This window comes from Trichoderma virens (genome assembly GCF_000170995.1).
Source record: "Trichoderma virens Gv29-8 chromosome Unknown TRIVIscaffold_69, whole genome shotgun sequence".
NCBI classification, from domain to species: Eukaryota; Fungi; Ascomycota; class Sordariomycetes; order Hypocreales; family Hypocreaceae; genus Trichoderma; species Trichoderma virens.
In genome coordinates, this window is record NW_014013680.1 from 24,481 (window position 1) to 40,814 (window position 16,334).

Here is a 16,334-nt window from a genome sequence, read left to right on the forward strand (position 1 = left end):
ATTCTGGGGAATATTACCCCAGATTTTATTTTCCCCGGAATAAAGGTCCTGACATATAAAGCCTCTCGTCGTCTCGAGCTCCACGATGGACTGAAGACGAAAACATCACTCCATCTTGAATCTCGCCTTACTGAAAATTACCCGACGATAACGGCGACGACAAGTTCAACATGGTCCCCCACTCTGAGGAGCAGAAAGTTGCAGTGGAGGACGGACACAATCCCAAGGTGATCACCGTGGAGGAGTCTGCCGCGTTCACTGGGGATTCCGGACAGGCAGTGTCACCGGACCATGGCGCTATTAATGTGCTCTTGGTCCTCTCCTGCCTTGCTTTCGGCGCAGCATCGTTCTTATTTGGATACGATGACAAAGTCATATCACCTGTAGCCGCAACAGAGTATTTTGTTCGTGTTCTTCCCGCCATTCATATCCTAATATGGCTATCTCGCAATGGAGCACAATGTCCTAACCTTTTCTACAATAGGTGAAGAAATTTCAGGGCCATCCTAACCCGGCCAGTGGAAAGTTTGCCCTCACTGCGCGCAACCAGGACCTTGTTTTCTCTGTTCCTCTTGTCGGCAGTGTCGTGGGTGGTTTAGCCACAACGCCACTTAGCAGTCGTTTCGGGCGAAAGTGGACTCTGCTGGGATCATACTGCTTCTCCTTCTTGGGGAGTTTCCTGCAACTTTTCGCCCCAAACCTGGCCACTTTTGTCATTGGTCGATTCGCCACGGACTTCGTCATTGGAATTGCACATACTGTTGCGCCGCTATATCTGTGCGAGGTCGTGCCAACATCGATGCGTGGTAGGGGCGTTTCAATCTACAATATCCTAAACCTACTCTCTGGTGTGGTTTCTACCATCATTGTCAACTCAACGCACAACATCAATGATTCAAGATCATACCAGATTCCATTGGCCGTGCAAGCCGGCTTACCAATGCTTCTCTTGCTGTTATCACTTCCTATTCCCGAAAGCCCGCAGTGGCTCGTATCCAAGGGCCGCCTGGAAGAGGCAAAGCATAATCTACGCCGCCTGCGTGGCTACGCTACCTGGCAGCTGGAAGACGAATTCCGTGTCATCGTGCTCTGCGAAGAGAATGAGCGTGAGCTGACAGCTAATGTACAATTCTGGCACCTATTCAACCGTGAGAACCTTAGGCGGACCATCACCGCGGGCTCTTTCTACTCACTGAACCAAATATCTGGAGTGATTCTATCGACAACGTATACGACTGTCTTCCTCAGCCAGCTCGGCATTGGCAACGCTTTCGTATTTACTGTTATAGCGTCATGCTGCACATTAGCTGGGACTATCTTCTCTCCAATGGTGATAGATATCTACGGCCGTCGCCCAACCGCTTTGTGTGGCATGGTGATCCTTTTCGTTATCGACATTGTGGCTGGAGCGCTGGCATTTTTCCCCAATAATAGTAACGCGTTGCTGACCATCGCTGCACTGGGCTTCATCTTTAATTTTTTCTGGGCTACATCTTTCTTATCCATCTCTGTGCTCTTGCCACCTGAGATTGCCACGCCGAAGCTCCGTAGTCACACCATGGCATATACTGTTGCCTGCGCTCAAACGACCGCAGTCATCACCACCTTCGCTGTGCCGCAACTGACTGACGCCAGTGCGGCTGGCCTCGGAGCTAAGACATATCTCGTCTTTGCTGGATGTATGGCTTGCGTCATTGTCTGGAGCTTTTTCCTCATGCCGGAAACTAAGGGCCGTACATACGCTGAGATTGATGAGATGTACGATAAAAAAGTCCCTATGTGGAGATGGAGCTCGTTCGAGACTTTAACTCAAGCCAAGCAGGTCACATTGATGACAGAAAAACTAGTCGGCGACAGTGCAGTCATAGCAATGTGACAAATTGGAATCCTATAAAATAGGTTTCAAAGCCTTAGGTTAAGTTATATTGCAATGTCTAGAATATCCCTAGCAACTTTAAAATACAGAGATGTCCTATAACTAGAGCATATATCTGTTAACTTGATTCATATGACATCTCCAAAATGGTTGTATTTAAACACTTATATTGTAATTGAAAGCGAGAGACCGACTCCTCTCTAAAATCGACTCCACCTCCACACCTATATATTGCAAAGGGCATACGAATGCTAGAGCTTGCTTCCTAAGTAGCCGCATCTAAAGAAAGATAAGTTGCTCTTTGCAAAAAAAAATAATATTGTTAGTAGGATCTAATGATACATCATTCACCTTACTATTACCAAAGGACACGAGTTATTGTATCGCTTTAGCAAGCAGATCCATTCGTATTGGTTTTAATAGCCACAAGTTGGCCCCCCATGATAACATCTCCATTCACCGGTAAAGCAAGTCCTCCACCTGTGACAACATACAGCACATTCCTATCATTTAAACCACGACCAAATACGCAAGATGTTGGCTCCGCAAGTGCTGTTGAATTGACGTTACCAGCGATAATGACCTGTTGAAGACCATCGGTTGAAATCTTTTCTATGGAGTTTCCACCACCAGTTGTAATGAAGATATTACCATCGCAATCGAACGTGAAGTCATCATATTCATCGAGAGTAGAGAGAGTGTTTGCCACGGTCACTACAGGTCCGGCAGGTGTACCATCTTCGTTAATGGCAACTTTATAGAGTTGTTGTTTGCCGAAGTTTGAGAAGAATAGCTCACTGCCATTTCGCACATGTAGGCCATCAACCCCTGAGATGGGGAAAGGCGGTGTCGGAACAGGAGCAGTGAAAGTATCATTCAATACTATCTCATAATCTCCAGACCCAATATCCAACCGATAAATTACCCCAGCATTTATGTCACCAATAAGAAGTGTTTGCTGCTCCGGGGATAAGAGAGAGAGTCCGTTTAGGAAATGAGCAGCCGGTATGTCAGTAATTTTCGTGATTTTGGGACCTGGGAATGACACTGTGTCTCCATCTTGTAACGAAATTTCGACTCCAGTCAAATCAACACTCCATACCGCCCAGGACCCAATCCCTAAATCCCCAGTCTCCAGGGAGAAATTTCCAGTCAGAACAGCAAATTTATCGGTCTGGTATTCTGCAATACCAAAAACATCCAGAAATCCCGTGAATTCATGGATTAAGACTGGTTGTCTGGGGCTGGGAGCTGAGGGATCGATGGCAAAGAGCTGCGGTTTGCCAACAATAGACAAGAGGAGTTCCCCATTACTTCTGGCCGCGATATTCTCCACCCACGTATCATTTGGAAACTCATAAATGAGATAAGTATGATCTCGATACGCAGAACTTGCGAGAGGTATGTTGCATACGCAAAGTAAAGTGGAAACAAAAGCAAACAGCTGAGGTTTCATTTTTGACGTAGAAAAAATGGAGGGGGAGTACGAAATCGGTGTGTAGGAGGTTTTTAAATACAGATGAAAACAAATCACCTGATGTTTCTGCTTTATAGAGAGCTAGTTTAAGCTTTTATACTTGAGATACTAAACGCCGTTATGATTGTCGGACTTAAACCCCTATCAATGATCTTGCCGTCTTACTGCAGCGGACTTTGTGGAGCAAAAGTCTGGAATAGCCAACCCTCTATACAATACCCCGAATCCGCTAGGTTAATGGAGCATTTGTCATAATAGTAGTCAATCTTTATACTCCGTCGTGCCGAGTATAACCAACATATATAGAGTGTCCGAAATTCAGATCTTCCAGAAGGCGATTCAGCACCTTGTTCAGAGATCGCTCCGCGTGACCAAAGAGGGGACACGGCTATCTGCCAATAGGCACAACCAGATATATGTTATGTTGAGTGAGCAGGTCACCTGGTACAACAACGGTGGTTCTGCTTTCAGGCGCCATCGCGGCGGAAGTATTCCCACAATTACAAATAGTTTCTTCAGCGCAGATAAGAATTCGGGCCATATCTCAAAAGGGAAATCTTTATCATCGGTTGAGCGATGCGTATGTAGATTACCGCCGCTAGTGTAGGTACGGTACCTTTGAAGAACACAACTATTGACAATATCGTCAAAGTGCCATTGCAAACCGGCGCTCCGATGGTCTATAGCTTTGAGAATATGCCTGATCTCCATAGGGTCGAAGCCCAATGGGGACAGTAATGTGTGGGCAGCCTCTCTAGCAATATCCTGGAGATCGTCAATGCAGAGTGGCGTGAATCGCACCAGCAACATAAGCGCTTGATGTTTTTCATGAAAGGTGAGTGGTCGTGGGTAGCAATAGCACGACTGAGAAGATCGAGTTCACTGCAACGGAAGAGCTTAGGGAAGCTGCAGTATTCTGTAGTGGCAATGATGAGAGGATCTGGTATTTAGGGGGGATTCAAGCTGAGTTGTACTTCGTAAACGTACGACAAATGGAAAGCCAGGTCCAAACGGTACCCATTGCCAACAGGCATATTGATTACAGCACCTTCGTGGTGCTCTCATGGCTCCGTTTCAGTCGATTCAAGGCCAAAATATGACTCCAAAAAGCGTTTGTCCATAAAAGGATTTCAAGAACAGATGGTATTGGCATCGTGATAACTGCCTGTTGTGAAGTGATCATGGCAAGTAATATATGTCAATTTGTTTACCGTGGAAGACCTATTTTGAACATCTACGCGTACGTGACTATTCTTTACTTGGTCTGGTTAGCACTCTTGCAATTGTCTTAGCTTACCACCATGCTCTCCGCGATCAGCCATCTCGGGTTCGTACGCACTACACAAGGCCGAGATCTGGTGAATTTCTTGTTACATCATTTATTGATATAAACAGCTAGGCTGAAGATCCAAGACAAAATACCATGATTCCAACGACGGCCCTCGTCAACTCGCTGCCACGCAATATCCTTGGCAAGAAACAAACTCGGGCCGGTACACCTAAGAGTCGGGGCGGTTGCATATCGGTATGTGTATCTCATAGAACTGCCAGATGATGAGGTTTCCAGCATCTGTTTACTGGACTGTCCCTCAGCCGCTACCGAAGCAGACTGCACAGCGGTTAATCAGCGCTGCACCCTCTATCATCCCTTGGTTGATAACACCCATACCAGAGAGCTTCGCTAACCCACTTGCACTGAAGTGCAAACTCCTGCACCGAAAATGCAACGAAGTGAAGCCGATATGCAACCAATGCCGGAAGTCAGATCGAATCTGCAACTATGGTCTACCCAAGGAGAAACAACGTAGCGGCGGTATTATATCGCAGAGAAGACTGGTTCTCCCCAAACCGGAGACACTTGATGTAGTCGCCGCAAGAGCTCTCAATTTTCGGCCAAGAGCGAGCCACCTGGAAGCAGATGAGGTTCCATATTTTGACATGTTCAGAGCGCAGATGCTACAAGACTTTACATACACTCCATGCACTCTATTCTGGAATCGTATAATTCCCAGAGAATCCATGGGAGACGAGTGTGTGAGATGGTCTATTTTAAGCATTGGGTCTTTAATGCTGGCATTGCGCTCCCCAAGCCCCGATTCCATGGTTAAGCTGCTTGAGGGGCGCGGGGATACCATGTATCAGACTGCTCTGACGTACCATGCCAAAGCCACCGCAGCGCTCCACATACGGATGTTAAAAGAATTTCACACAATTTCACGCCGGAACGTGTTGATCAACATGTTTTTGTTATTTCTTTTTGAGGTTTTAGTCGGAAAAACCAAGGCTGCCGACCAGCTGCTGACGAGCAGCGTGGAGCTATTGAAGCAAAAGCAAGACCAACTTGTGGATGAGATAAATTCGCAACACCACACCCAGGGTCTTCACAATTATCTTGCTCCATCTAATGATGATGGATTGGACCAAGCTGAGCGGATTTTACCCCGGTTTCAAATTTTTCTTAGTCTAAATACCCCATTTTTTCCATTACAGAAAGCTTGCTGGTCTAGGTTACCATCGCGGCCAATCCCTGGCAAAATGCCTACTGTTGATACTGGTTTCGAAGAATTCGGAGCTATGTGGAATAGTTTCATCACACGGGCTGTTATATTCGTTGTCAAAACGATGCTGGAATATCAACCTACTGGACACACTAACAGGCTCAAGCCACTCATAGCGCATCGGATTCTCTTTCTTCAACAACTGCAGAATTGGGAAGCGGCAATTTTGATGAGATTTGGGGCAGAGAAAAATCCCATCAGGTCCCATATTTTAAACATATATCATATGGGTCAAAAGGTTGTATTCATCCTCATGAGCTGCTGCTTCGACTCGACAGAGATGTTATATGATCAGTTCAACTCCATGTTCCGAGACATTGTCTCCATGACCCGCTCCTCTGGAGGCGCATCGAGGCACTTCTCACAAATTGAAACTGCTCTCGACATCTATACCCTTCCAGTCTTAAATTTCGTTTCACAAAAATGCAGGGACAAAACCATACGCTCAGAAGCACTAGACACCTTCGATAAAATGACACTATTAACTTTTAATTGGGACACTAAAGCTGGCTCGCTTGCGAGACGCCAGCTTATGGCTCTAGAAGAAGAGAGTCGAGATGCCTCGGGTTATATTCCTCCCAGTGGTAGATATGTGTGGACTGGCGCGACTTGGAATGAGAATTATTCGGAGCTGGGCATTTTGTTCACTAGTGTTGCCTTGGATGATTACGGGACACGAAAAGAAAGACGTGTAACTATATCTCGCTCAGATTTTGAAACGTAGGGTACATCAAGGTCCTAGATAAGCCAAGATCTTGCCCTCGGCCAAACAAGTTTTGGCCCAACTCCTTAAGCACCTTTTTTGTTCATAGGTGTTAAGTTATAGCTGCTTTCTCACCGCGATTATTAATTTTTGTTTTGTCGAAGGTACACGTAGTACGCAGAACCTTGCTGCCGTAACATTGATATTTGCTGTGTACAACTCCGATTGGTTGGGAATACGCATTTCTTAAAGAAGTTAAAGGCTCCCCTTTAAATTCCGTTAAACAACGCAAGCTAATATTGGTAGTAGAGTTGTTCGCGTTTAAGCTAAGCCTAGTTGGTTATTAGTAGAAATACACCCACCATCTTTACTTTGTACGTTGGCATTACACAGGGGGTTATCGTTATCTACAAAAGGGAGAATAAATGCACGCCTAGTCGTGCACTGTAAATTCTAATTTTAATAAACTTGCTGTCCAAGATTTCCCTGGGCCATTCTTTATAAGATTGGCTATTGATAACTGACAACTGGGTTAAATCCATCATGGTTGGTAAGAGGATTTTTACTCTGATGGGGTCTACGAGGAAGCCAGACGTAATCTTCCGCAATCAAAAGAAGAAATTTAACATTACGTGCGGAATACATTCGTAAGAAGTTAATGTCAGCTTACTGGCATATTACAAGTGCTGACCAGAATATTTCCAAGCACCGTAGGTGAATGGTGCCTAAGCAGCATATATAAGAAGACCTATGAGACACTCTTGCTACTGCTCTTCCCATTGCCCATTCAGAAACCGATAACCTTCTACTCTCATCATGGATTCAAGACCCAGAATAGTGAAAGCCGCTGCAGTTCAGGCAGAGCCTATATGGCTTGATCTAGAAGCCACGGTTGCAAAGACATGCAGGCTGATCAAGGAGGCGGCTTCAAACGGCGCTCAAATTGTTTCATTCCCAGAAGCGTTTATTCCAGGATATCCTGCATGGATCTGGTTTGTATTCTTATCAGGACATTAACAGGGCCAAGGCTAATTCAAAGAATAGGGTACGCGCGATGGACTTCGAGATGAACATACGCTACTGTGATAACTCCCTCTCTATTAACTCAGAGGAGATGAAGCAACTGCAGTCTTGTGCAGCCGAAAATAATATTGTTGTTTGCCTTAGCTATTCTGAACGAAAAGGGAACTCGTTATACATTGGTCAGTGTACCATTGACAGTAACGGCGAGCTGGTGATGTCGAGGCGAAAATTGAAGCCTGTCCACATGGAGCGTACCCTATTTGGGGATGGAAATGGCCCTTCTCTAAACAATGTCGCAACAACTGGCGTTGGAAGAGTGGGGCAACTTTCTTGTGCTGTATGTACTCTGTGAAATTCATCTTCACTGTTTCTTTTTCTTCACCCGTTTTCCAATTACAACATGTTGCTAATTTTTCTCTTAGGATCATTTTAACCCACTTCTTGTCTATAATACGTATTCTCAGGGAGAGGAAATTCATTGCGCTGCCTGGCCACCGGTGGCACCTCATCCAGGCGGGGCAGCTCCATATTCCATGGCAGATGAAGGCAAGCCGGATTCTTTCTTTCTTTATCTCTCTTATATCTCGCTAACAGGAAGTAGCTGTTGCAGCTTTCTCTAGTGTATACTCTATGCAGGCACAATGTTTCACTCTCCACTCAACCGCCGTTATCTCACAGCCATCAATCGAGAGATTAGGTGTTGAGAAAACCCCCCTGTTCAATCAACCGGGAGGCGGTAATGCCCGAATTTATGGTCCCGACGGACGACTTTTGACAAGAGACTTGCCGCCTGTTGAAGAAGGAATGGTATATGCAGACTTGGATATGAGCTTAATCACTAAGGAAAAAGGATTCTTGGATAACTGTGGCCACGCCGGTAAACCGGAACTGCTGTGGGTATGTGCTCATTTGCCTCAACACCCTTCAAAACATCCGAGTAAACCCCCTCTCTTGCCTGGATGCATACGATTCCGAATGAGTTCGATGCTAACTGCTGAGCCTAAAGCTAGGACGCAATGTGTCCGAGCAGGAGCCGGTTCGATCGGCCTAGACTGGACAGGGATGTCGGATATAGCTAAATAATAGCACAGGTAGCTACGTTCTTAAATGTAATAGTGAAGCATTATGAATGATCAATACCCGGCATTAAACAATTCAATATAGAGCACCCGGGTGAAATCGTCATGGCATGAAAACATAATGACAACACGATATTCGATCAATAGCCGACTAATCACCACGCTGCGACAATTGGCATAGTGGGGGACAGATAGAGTTGACAATTTACGCCATCGGCCCGCCATCACAAGTGACTATCGGCTCTCAATGAGTTGTGATTTGCCATGATCCTAAATTCTTCCATCCCCGCGACTCATGATTAGGTTCCGGGGTGATGATCAAAGCGCGGAGGTGGCTGTGATCATTCGACCCAGAACATCGCCACGCAGCCACTTGGACGCTTGGATGTGGATGGCCCCTCCCCGTCTCCAGGTCGGCTATTGAGATTTAGTCATGAGATTTGTCGGCAAGTGGGGAAATAGATCAGGGCAATCCAGTACGAGTAATACTAGCACTTGCCGCGGGTATCAACATCGGCTTTTGCTTTCCCCAGAATGAGAACAAGCGGACCCCAGATGTGCGAAAATCAGGAACCCAGGCAATGGGGAACCGTTGAGCAATTGGCGGGTCTTTTTCCTGCCGTTTGGTGGTTCTATTCCTCACACCATGTGGGGGAGACACCAATCCCCACAACTCACCACTTCAGCTCTCCTTTCTCTGAGCGAACATCTCCAGTTAGCGTACATGTATAAAAAATACATCATCTCCGCCCATCCGATCAGATCTGATCTGCGAAGTGTCAAGTTCACCGCACGCGCAGTTTTTGCTTCTGTCTCTTTTTTTTTTCATTGCGTCCCATGAGACAGCAGCTTTCACAAAGTCATGGCTTCCGCAGACACTAAACCAGATTCCGCTCACGACGAGCATAAAGGCAGCATGGACGTCGGCAAAAATGAGATGCCAAATGATCAAATCAAACATGGAGACCGGGCTTTGGCTCTCATTGGCAATGAGCAAGTAGAGCTTACTGAGGAAGACAGTCGCCGGATCTGTCGCAAGACGGATCGTGTCATCCTTGCCATCTTGATCTGGGTGTACTTCTTGCAGATACTCGACAAATCCGTCCTCGGCTATGGCGCTACATACGGATTAAAGACGGATACGCACTTGACTGGGAACGAGTATTCATTAATTGGCTCCATTGCACCGATTGCACAATTGGCATGGCAGCCTTTCTCCTCCTACCTTATTGTCAAAGTACCGCATCGCATTTTGATGCCCGCACTTTGTTTAGGATGGGGCGTTGCGCAAGCGTCAATGGCAGCCTGTCATGACTTCAGAAGCTTGATGGCCGCTCGGTTCTTCCTTGGTCTTTTTGAGGCCGGCTGTTTGCCACTGTTCAGCATTATTACAAGCCAGTGGTACAGACGCGCTGAGCAGCCGATTCGAGTCGCAGCGTGGTATGGCACCAATGGAGCCGCTACCATTGTTGCGGCTGCTCTGTCCTACGGCCTGGGACATATTAAATCAGATGTACTGAAAGAGTGGCAAATGTATGACTTCCACCAATATTCCATGCCCAAGAAGAAATGTCTCAAACTTACATAATGTACTTATAGTATCTTCCTCTTTGTCGGTCTCGTCACTATTATCTCCGCCCCGTTTATCTACTGGAAGCTCGATAATGATATCCCGTCCGCTCGATTCTTAACAGAACAGGAAAAGGCACAAGCCATTGAGAGACTTAGAGCCAATCAAACAGGAACGGGAAGCCGGGAGTTCAAGTGGCGACAGGTTCTTGAGGCTGCCTTGGAGCCTAAAACGTACCTGTGGATTGCCATGGCGCTGCTGCTTAATGTCGGTGCCAGCGTGACCAACACATTCGGGCCTCTTATTTTAAACGGCCTGGTTTCAGATAAGTATATGACCAGTCTGCTAAATATGCCTTTCGGCGCTTTGCAGACCATTGTCATCTTATTGGCGAGCTTCTTAGCTCAAAAGGCGCGTGTTAAGGGCGTCATACTCATGCTCTTTATAATCCCCGTCGTCGCTGGCCTGGCTGTTCTTTACTCGGTACCTCGCGATAATTCCGCTAAGGCAGCTCTTTTGGTGGGATACTATCTCCTCGCTTTCCTCTTTGGCGGGAACCCCCTTATTGTCACCTGGATAGTCGGCAACACAGCAGGCACCACCAAGAAGTCCTCGATCATGAGTGTCTACAACGCCGCCAGCTCAGCCGGCAACATCATTGGGCCCTTGCTCTTCAATGACAAAGATGCGCCAGCCTACAAGCCCGGTCTCCGTGCTTGTTTGGCCATCTTTGTGGCTCTTGTGGCCGTTGTCGCTATCCAGTGGGCTAACCTCATTGTCTTGAATAAGCTCCAAGAAAAGAAGCGGGTGCGCAACGGCAAAAAAGCAAAGGTTGTCGACCACTCAATGGATTCGGCATATAAGGCTATGGATGAAAGTAATACGGTTGAAGAGATTGTAATTGCAGAGGAAAATGCAGCTGGTACTGCAGAGTACGTTGGAGAAGCGAGGCTCGGTGAGCAAGCGTTTTTGGATCTTACGGATCGTCAGAATGACGAGTTTGTTTATATCTATTGAGCGACATTGAATACTCATTTTTTCCTCTTCTTTTTAATCACATTTTAGTTCGTGATAGTCTGGAATTCGTATCAAATGAGTACAAAAGCCATGTGTACGTACCAACTACTAATGTCATGCACTCAACAAATGTGTATACAATCCAACATAAATATAACAACCAGCACTACTCTATCCGCTTTCTAGAGACCAAACCTACTCGTACCTTTTATGATCTGATCTGCCAAGAAAGCGAAACTCCATAGCCGTCGAATTTGGTCCTCGTAATACTACTACTCACTTACAGCGAGGGCCTAAGACTCGTAGCGCTGAAAACTTGTAGCTGGTATCAGTAACAGTGCCAGTCGCGCCATTCCCGTCCTAATTATCATATGTTTTTACACATCGGACTATAGTTGATTCCGTGATTTCCGATGCTATAAATTTGCGCAGTTGAATACACTGTGCTACAGTACAGCTGCTCTTAGAAAATTATATCGTGTCCAGCCCACCTCGTGTCAAACTGTGGCTGCACTACAAGGTCATCAAGACCACCCGAGCTGTGTTCCCAATCAAAGTCTGCACCAGCAAGCATCCCATCTGCCATGCTCATTGTTGAGTTGCTGGCAATAAATTGTCCCAAAGAATCCAAATCTCTCCATGAAAATCCGCTCAAAGGGTCCATATCCATCGTTGGTTTACCGCTGGGCGGTAAAGGAATGCCATCGTGTCTTTCGACCTCGTCCATTGTCGGCGTTGACGGCTCAGTCAAGGGATCCTGATGAGAGGCAGATTTGCTTGATTGCTTCGTACAAGATTTTCTCCAAAGTAGACGAAGTGATGTGGCGTATCGCCGTCCAAGGCTATGTGGGTTATCCGATGTTTTTTGTAGCTGTGCAATGGTGCCCTGGATGGCACGCCGGACTCCGCGGTCGCCACCCTCGCTACTGATGGCTCCTGCCAGCCTTGCCTAAGTTGTTGTCAGTACATTACCTCTCAATAGACGCACACGAGTAAATAACGGCAAAGAGCAGCTGTACCTTGAACAAAAATACGGCAGCATAAATGACATATAGGCAGTATTTCAGTGGCATGCACTTGAGACCAGCCACAGGGTCGATAAAGCTATTCAATATGCTGAGCAGCGAATTCGCAGCATCGATTGACTCGTAGATGAATCGGGCATCCGGCTTTCCAGCAACGTTGGAGAACAGCGGCCCGCTGGTCTTCCCTGACCCTACTTGAGCATTCCGAGCTGCAGCCCTGTTCAAGTTAGCTTGAAAAGCGAAAGCGTTGATGTAGAGCCGCAAGAATTCGAATGATAGCACCAAAGATGCTTTCACAGGAGGTGTGACTAAGAGATATTTAGCTGGATTCTTCAAAATTAAAACGAAAACGAAAAGACATACAGCTGTGGTTTGCCCATGAAAGTTTCCACTTCCGTACCATGGAAGCAAAATCATCCTACAAATGGGGGGTGAGTAAATTGGCGGCGAGTGTACATGACCGGCACTTACAATGTATCTGACATACTCTCCACCTATGTACAACTGCTGCCTGTGACTCGTTGACGAGTACAAAATATCATGGGCATTGCTGATCAGCTGGGTCAGTTCAAGGTGGGCTTGAAACAACAGCCCCATGTTGTCAGGGCCAAGCGCTTGCTCATGTAACGTCGGAAAGTCTGCAGCGCGTAAATGAAGAGCCGGGCCAGGCCCACGCGACCAAAATCCCTTCCCAAGTCGGATTGACACTTGTCGGTCGCACATGTAGCATGCTTTATCTTTGTTAATATTCCCGGGCCTTATACTTTAGACATGTCACATTGTCACATACCTGCCCAAACAACCCGTTTCCGACTCATTTCTGCAGAAAGCTTTCCCTCGTCCGGCAACAGTGCTGTCTGCTCAAGCCTCTGCAGGTATCCTAGCCTAATCGCCAAGCCAACAAGCATCCAAGCACCATGATCTTCTTGACCACACCCTATGGCGGAATTTTCTTGAGGGCGTTGTGGCGCCCATTCTGCAAGAATGAGAAGCGCCTCCACAGAGCCAACAGATGTGGATCCAGCGTATATCAGATTTGACATGAACGTTTCAATGTGGCGAGAGCACGCGTCGTACACTCTAAACCAAGACGGGTCATCTTTCGAGGCGACGGTGAGAATAGCTGTCAAGAGATGAGGCTCCTTGGCGGCCCATTCGGATATGGAACCCTCTTCGAATATGGAACTATGAGCCACTGGAAAGAAGGGATGGAACTTCTCATGATATCTAGCCAAAGTGTTTAGTATATCAATTACCGCCTGGTGGATAACACAGAGCTCGCCGAATTACCTCTTGACAAGATAAGACGCCTCTGACGGTGTCAGGATTCCATCATCCAGCGGAGGATAATAGCTGGTAGCTGATCTACCAATTGCCTGCTGCATACCGTGTACGAGTCTATTGTTTGAGTCAGCTTGCCCCGCCGATGCATTTCGTTGTCTACTGGGATCCAAGTCGGCAACTTGAGCGAGAAGATCGAGGGCATCCGAGGGATTCAAAAGATCCGTAGTGGCAATATGTCCTTCTAAACCATCTGAACTCGTTCTCGATTCCGCGAGCTCGCGAGTGGAACCACCCTCGTCATGGCTATCCCCTTGCCAGTTGCCGGTTTGCTGCGAAGACAACCATCCTCGCATATCATCCGTGCCGGCTGGATGCTGGTCGGGGTGAGAATGACTTGTTTGCCGGCTATGATAATCGCTGCCGTCGTCGTCGTGCGTAGTGGTAGCTAGGTCATGGCCTTCATTGTCGTGACTGGCCAGTTGAATAGTAGAAGTACGAACGCCTTTGATTCTGCGCCCTCCACGTCTCGACTTTGTGAGAACACATTCTAATTGTTGTTCAACGCATCGGCGACATGGAGGCACACCAGAAACTCCCTCCGAATCGCTGCTCCTCAATTACCGTCAGTAAGCGAGATTAAGCCTGACAAGGGGGTGCCTCGCGCTGTCTGGATGTAGGGACATTGTTCTGCTCACAGATCGCATCTTGTTTTGCGCATACGGCATGAAAGACATGCACGAGAGACCCGCTTGGCCTTTGATCTTGCCATACCAGCGGTCGGCGTCTGTGTCGAGTGCAATTCCATCGGCTATGCGAAACGCGTTATCAAAGGGCGATAGGGATTCTTCAAAGCTTGAAACCAAAAGCCGCGACGAGAGAGTTTGCGGGGTGGAGTCGTTGCCAATAACCGGCATTCGCCTCATCCTCATCAATCGGTGGGGCAGAGCGGCAAATGGGCAAATGATGCAGCACAACCCCACCTTCCATCTCTTTCACAGAAAGCGCAACTTCGCCTAGGACTTAACTCGCGTTCACTTCCATCGTTCTATTTTTCCAGCTTATGATTGTGAACATCTGGGATATTCTTCTGTTGCTCCTTTGATCAAAACATAGGGAAACACCAATTCTTGAAAATGGCTGGATCTGCTTCACAAAAACCCGGCGTCCTAATGCTCGGCATTGTCCATCACGCCAAGGAAGAGTTCAAGAAGCTCTCCGACATCGCAGATGTCATGGTCCGTTAATTCGCCCGCTCCTAAAGCTCCCTATCTTCCTGAATAATTCTTTGATGCTGATATATCTGAAATCCACAGCAAGTGACAACCGGTTCGCGTGACGAATTCCTTCGCGATTGCGACAATGGCAAGTACGACAATGTGGTCGCCATTTCGAGAACATACGACTCGGTGGCGGTGCGTCTCACATATCAGCCAATAAAGCAACCAATTTGCTAAATAAGAACTGCAGATTACCGGAAGATTTGACACTGAACTCGTATCTCACCTCCCTCCATCAGTCAGATTCATCTCACATAATGGGGCGGGTTACGACCAAATTGATATCCAGCCCTGCACGGATAAGAGTAAAACCCACTGGATAGCTCTGCTCAGAGAATATCTACTAACACTCTGTTTCTGCCCAGACATCTCCGTATCAAACACCCCCAAAGCCGTCGATGCTGCCACCGCAAACACAGCCATCTTCCTCATCCTCGGAGCTTTGCGCCGTGCCTGGATTCCCCAGCTCGCTCTTCGAGAAGGCAAGTGGAGGGGAGCAAGCCCTCTTGGCCGCGATCCCCATACTTTGACGCTCGGTGTCCTGGGTATGGGTGGCATTGGAACTGCTACGGCCAAGCGCGCCGCTGCTCTTGGGTTCAAATTGCAATACCACAACAGAAGGTCTGTGGACGATTTAGACAAGCATTTTGCTTCTCTAGAAGTTCCAAAATACGTAAGCTTCCAGGAATTGCTCCAGACGAGCGATGTCATTTCGGTTCATCTACCCCTAGGACCAGCAACTCAGGGTTTGATCGGCAAGAAAGAGTTTGGCTTGATGAAGAACGGCGTGATCATTGTAAATACAGCCAGAGGAGCTATCATCGACGAAGAGGCGCTAGCGACGAGCCTTGAGTCTGGCAAGATTTGGAGCGTTGGGTTGGATGTTTACGAGAAAGAGCCCGCGATCAATCCTAAGCTAATCAGCCATCCCGGTGCTGTCTTGTTGCCTCACATTGGTACTGCGACTATTGATACTCAGGTATGTAATCATGTGTTAATCCACTACGCCAAATACTCCATGCTGACAATCATGATTTTCCGAAATATGCAGAAGGAAATGGAGATTCTGGTAATTGATAACGTCAAGAGCGCGATCACACAAGGAAAGTTTCTTACACAGGTACCGGAACAGAAGCCTGTATTAGCGAAAGTATAAGGAAAAGGAAAGAAGGAAAGTGAATGGGGCTCTAGGACTAAGTAAATGTCAAAAAGACCAGAATAGAGATATTTATTAATTATAATGAACTAAAAACATGAATTGTTTCATGATTAGAGCACAGTCGTCTACATGCTATTATGAGGTGTTGATACATAGATACAGCAGATATGACTTCCCCTGACGGTTGATATGGAATGACTACTCTACTTTAATCCACCGGCCAACAGAATATCCTGCCCCGTCATATATCCAGTCTTTGCACACCTGCAGTCCAATATTAGTTGTG

General features: G+C 47.0%; 7 protein-coding genes across 7 annotated transcripts; 5 read left to right on the top strand and 2 right to left on the bottom strand.

Moving 5' to 3' along the window:
- Positions 1-100: 100 nt before the first annotated feature.
- On the top strand, positions 101-2,090 carry TRIVIDRAFT_91290 (uncharacterized protein; the record flags this gene model as incomplete). The annotated part of the gene is made up of 2 exons (XM_014100275.1): positions 101-404; positions 485-2,090. The coding sequence occupies 2 exons, from the start codon at positions 171-173 to the stop codon at positions 1,874-1,876; spliced, it is 1,626 nt and encodes a 541-aa protein (XP_013955750.1).
- Positions 2,091-2,264: 174 nt separating this feature from the next.
- TRIVIDRAFT_192046 (uncharacterized protein) lies at positions 2,265-3,332 on the bottom strand (the record flags this gene model as incomplete). The annotated part of the gene is made up of 1 exon (XM_014100276.1): positions 2,265-3,332. One exon carries the CDS (start codon positions 3,330-3,332, stop codon positions 2,265-2,267), a length of 1,068 nt encoding a protein of 355 aa, XP_013955751.1.
- A 1,444-nt stretch (positions 3,333-4,776) lies between these two features.
- On the top strand, positions 4,777-6,635 carry TRIVIDRAFT_192047 (uncharacterized protein; the record flags this gene model as incomplete). The annotated part of the gene is made up of 2 exons (XM_014100277.1): positions 4,777-4,878; positions 5,055-6,635. The coding sequence occupies 2 exons, from the start codon at positions 4,777-4,779 to the stop codon at positions 6,633-6,635; spliced, it is 1,683 nt and encodes a 560-aa protein (XP_013955752.1).
- Positions 6,636-7,430: 795 nt separating this feature from the next.
- TRIVIDRAFT_192048 (uncharacterized protein) lies at positions 7,431-8,688 on the top strand (the record flags this gene model as incomplete). Its single annotated transcript, XM_014100278.1, has 5 exons — positions 7,431-7,606; positions 7,659-7,974; positions 8,102-8,183; positions 8,239-8,534; positions 8,644-8,688. 5 exons carry the CDS (start codon positions 7,431-7,433, stop codon positions 8,686-8,688), a joined length of 915 nt encoding a protein of 304 aa, XP_013955753.1.
- Positions 8,689-9,653: 965 nt separating this feature from the next.
- On the top strand, positions 9,654-11,303 carry TRIVIDRAFT_52696 (uncharacterized protein; the record flags this gene model as incomplete). Its single annotated transcript, XM_014100279.1, has 3 exons — positions 9,654-10,249; positions 10,316-11,163; positions 11,233-11,303. The coding sequence occupies 3 exons, from the start codon at positions 9,654-9,656 to the stop codon at positions 11,301-11,303; spliced, it is 1,515 nt and encodes a 504-aa protein (XP_013955754.1).
- A 463-nt stretch (positions 11,304-11,766) lies between these two features.
- On the bottom strand, positions 11,767-14,535 carry TRIVIDRAFT_222892 (uncharacterized protein; the record flags this gene model as incomplete). Its single annotated transcript, XM_014100280.1, has 7 exons — positions 11,767-12,252; positions 12,323-12,636; positions 12,692-12,746; positions 12,800-13,059; positions 13,119-13,555; positions 13,619-14,218; positions 14,333-14,535. 7 exons carry the CDS (start codon positions 14,533-14,535, stop codon positions 11,767-11,769), a joined length of 2,355 nt encoding a protein of 784 aa, XP_013955755.1.
- A 144-nt stretch (positions 14,536-14,679) lies between these two features.
- Positions 14,680-16,126, top strand: TRIVIDRAFT_180340 (uncharacterized protein; the record flags this gene model as incomplete). The annotated part of the gene is made up of 5 exons (XM_014100281.1): positions 14,680-14,847; positions 14,926-15,024; positions 15,080-15,194; positions 15,255-15,868; positions 15,941-16,126. 5 exons carry the CDS (start codon positions 14,746-14,748, stop codon positions 16,043-16,045), a joined length of 1,035 nt encoding a protein of 344 aa, XP_013955756.1.
- Between the last annotated feature and the right edge of the window lie 208 nt (positions 16,127-16,334).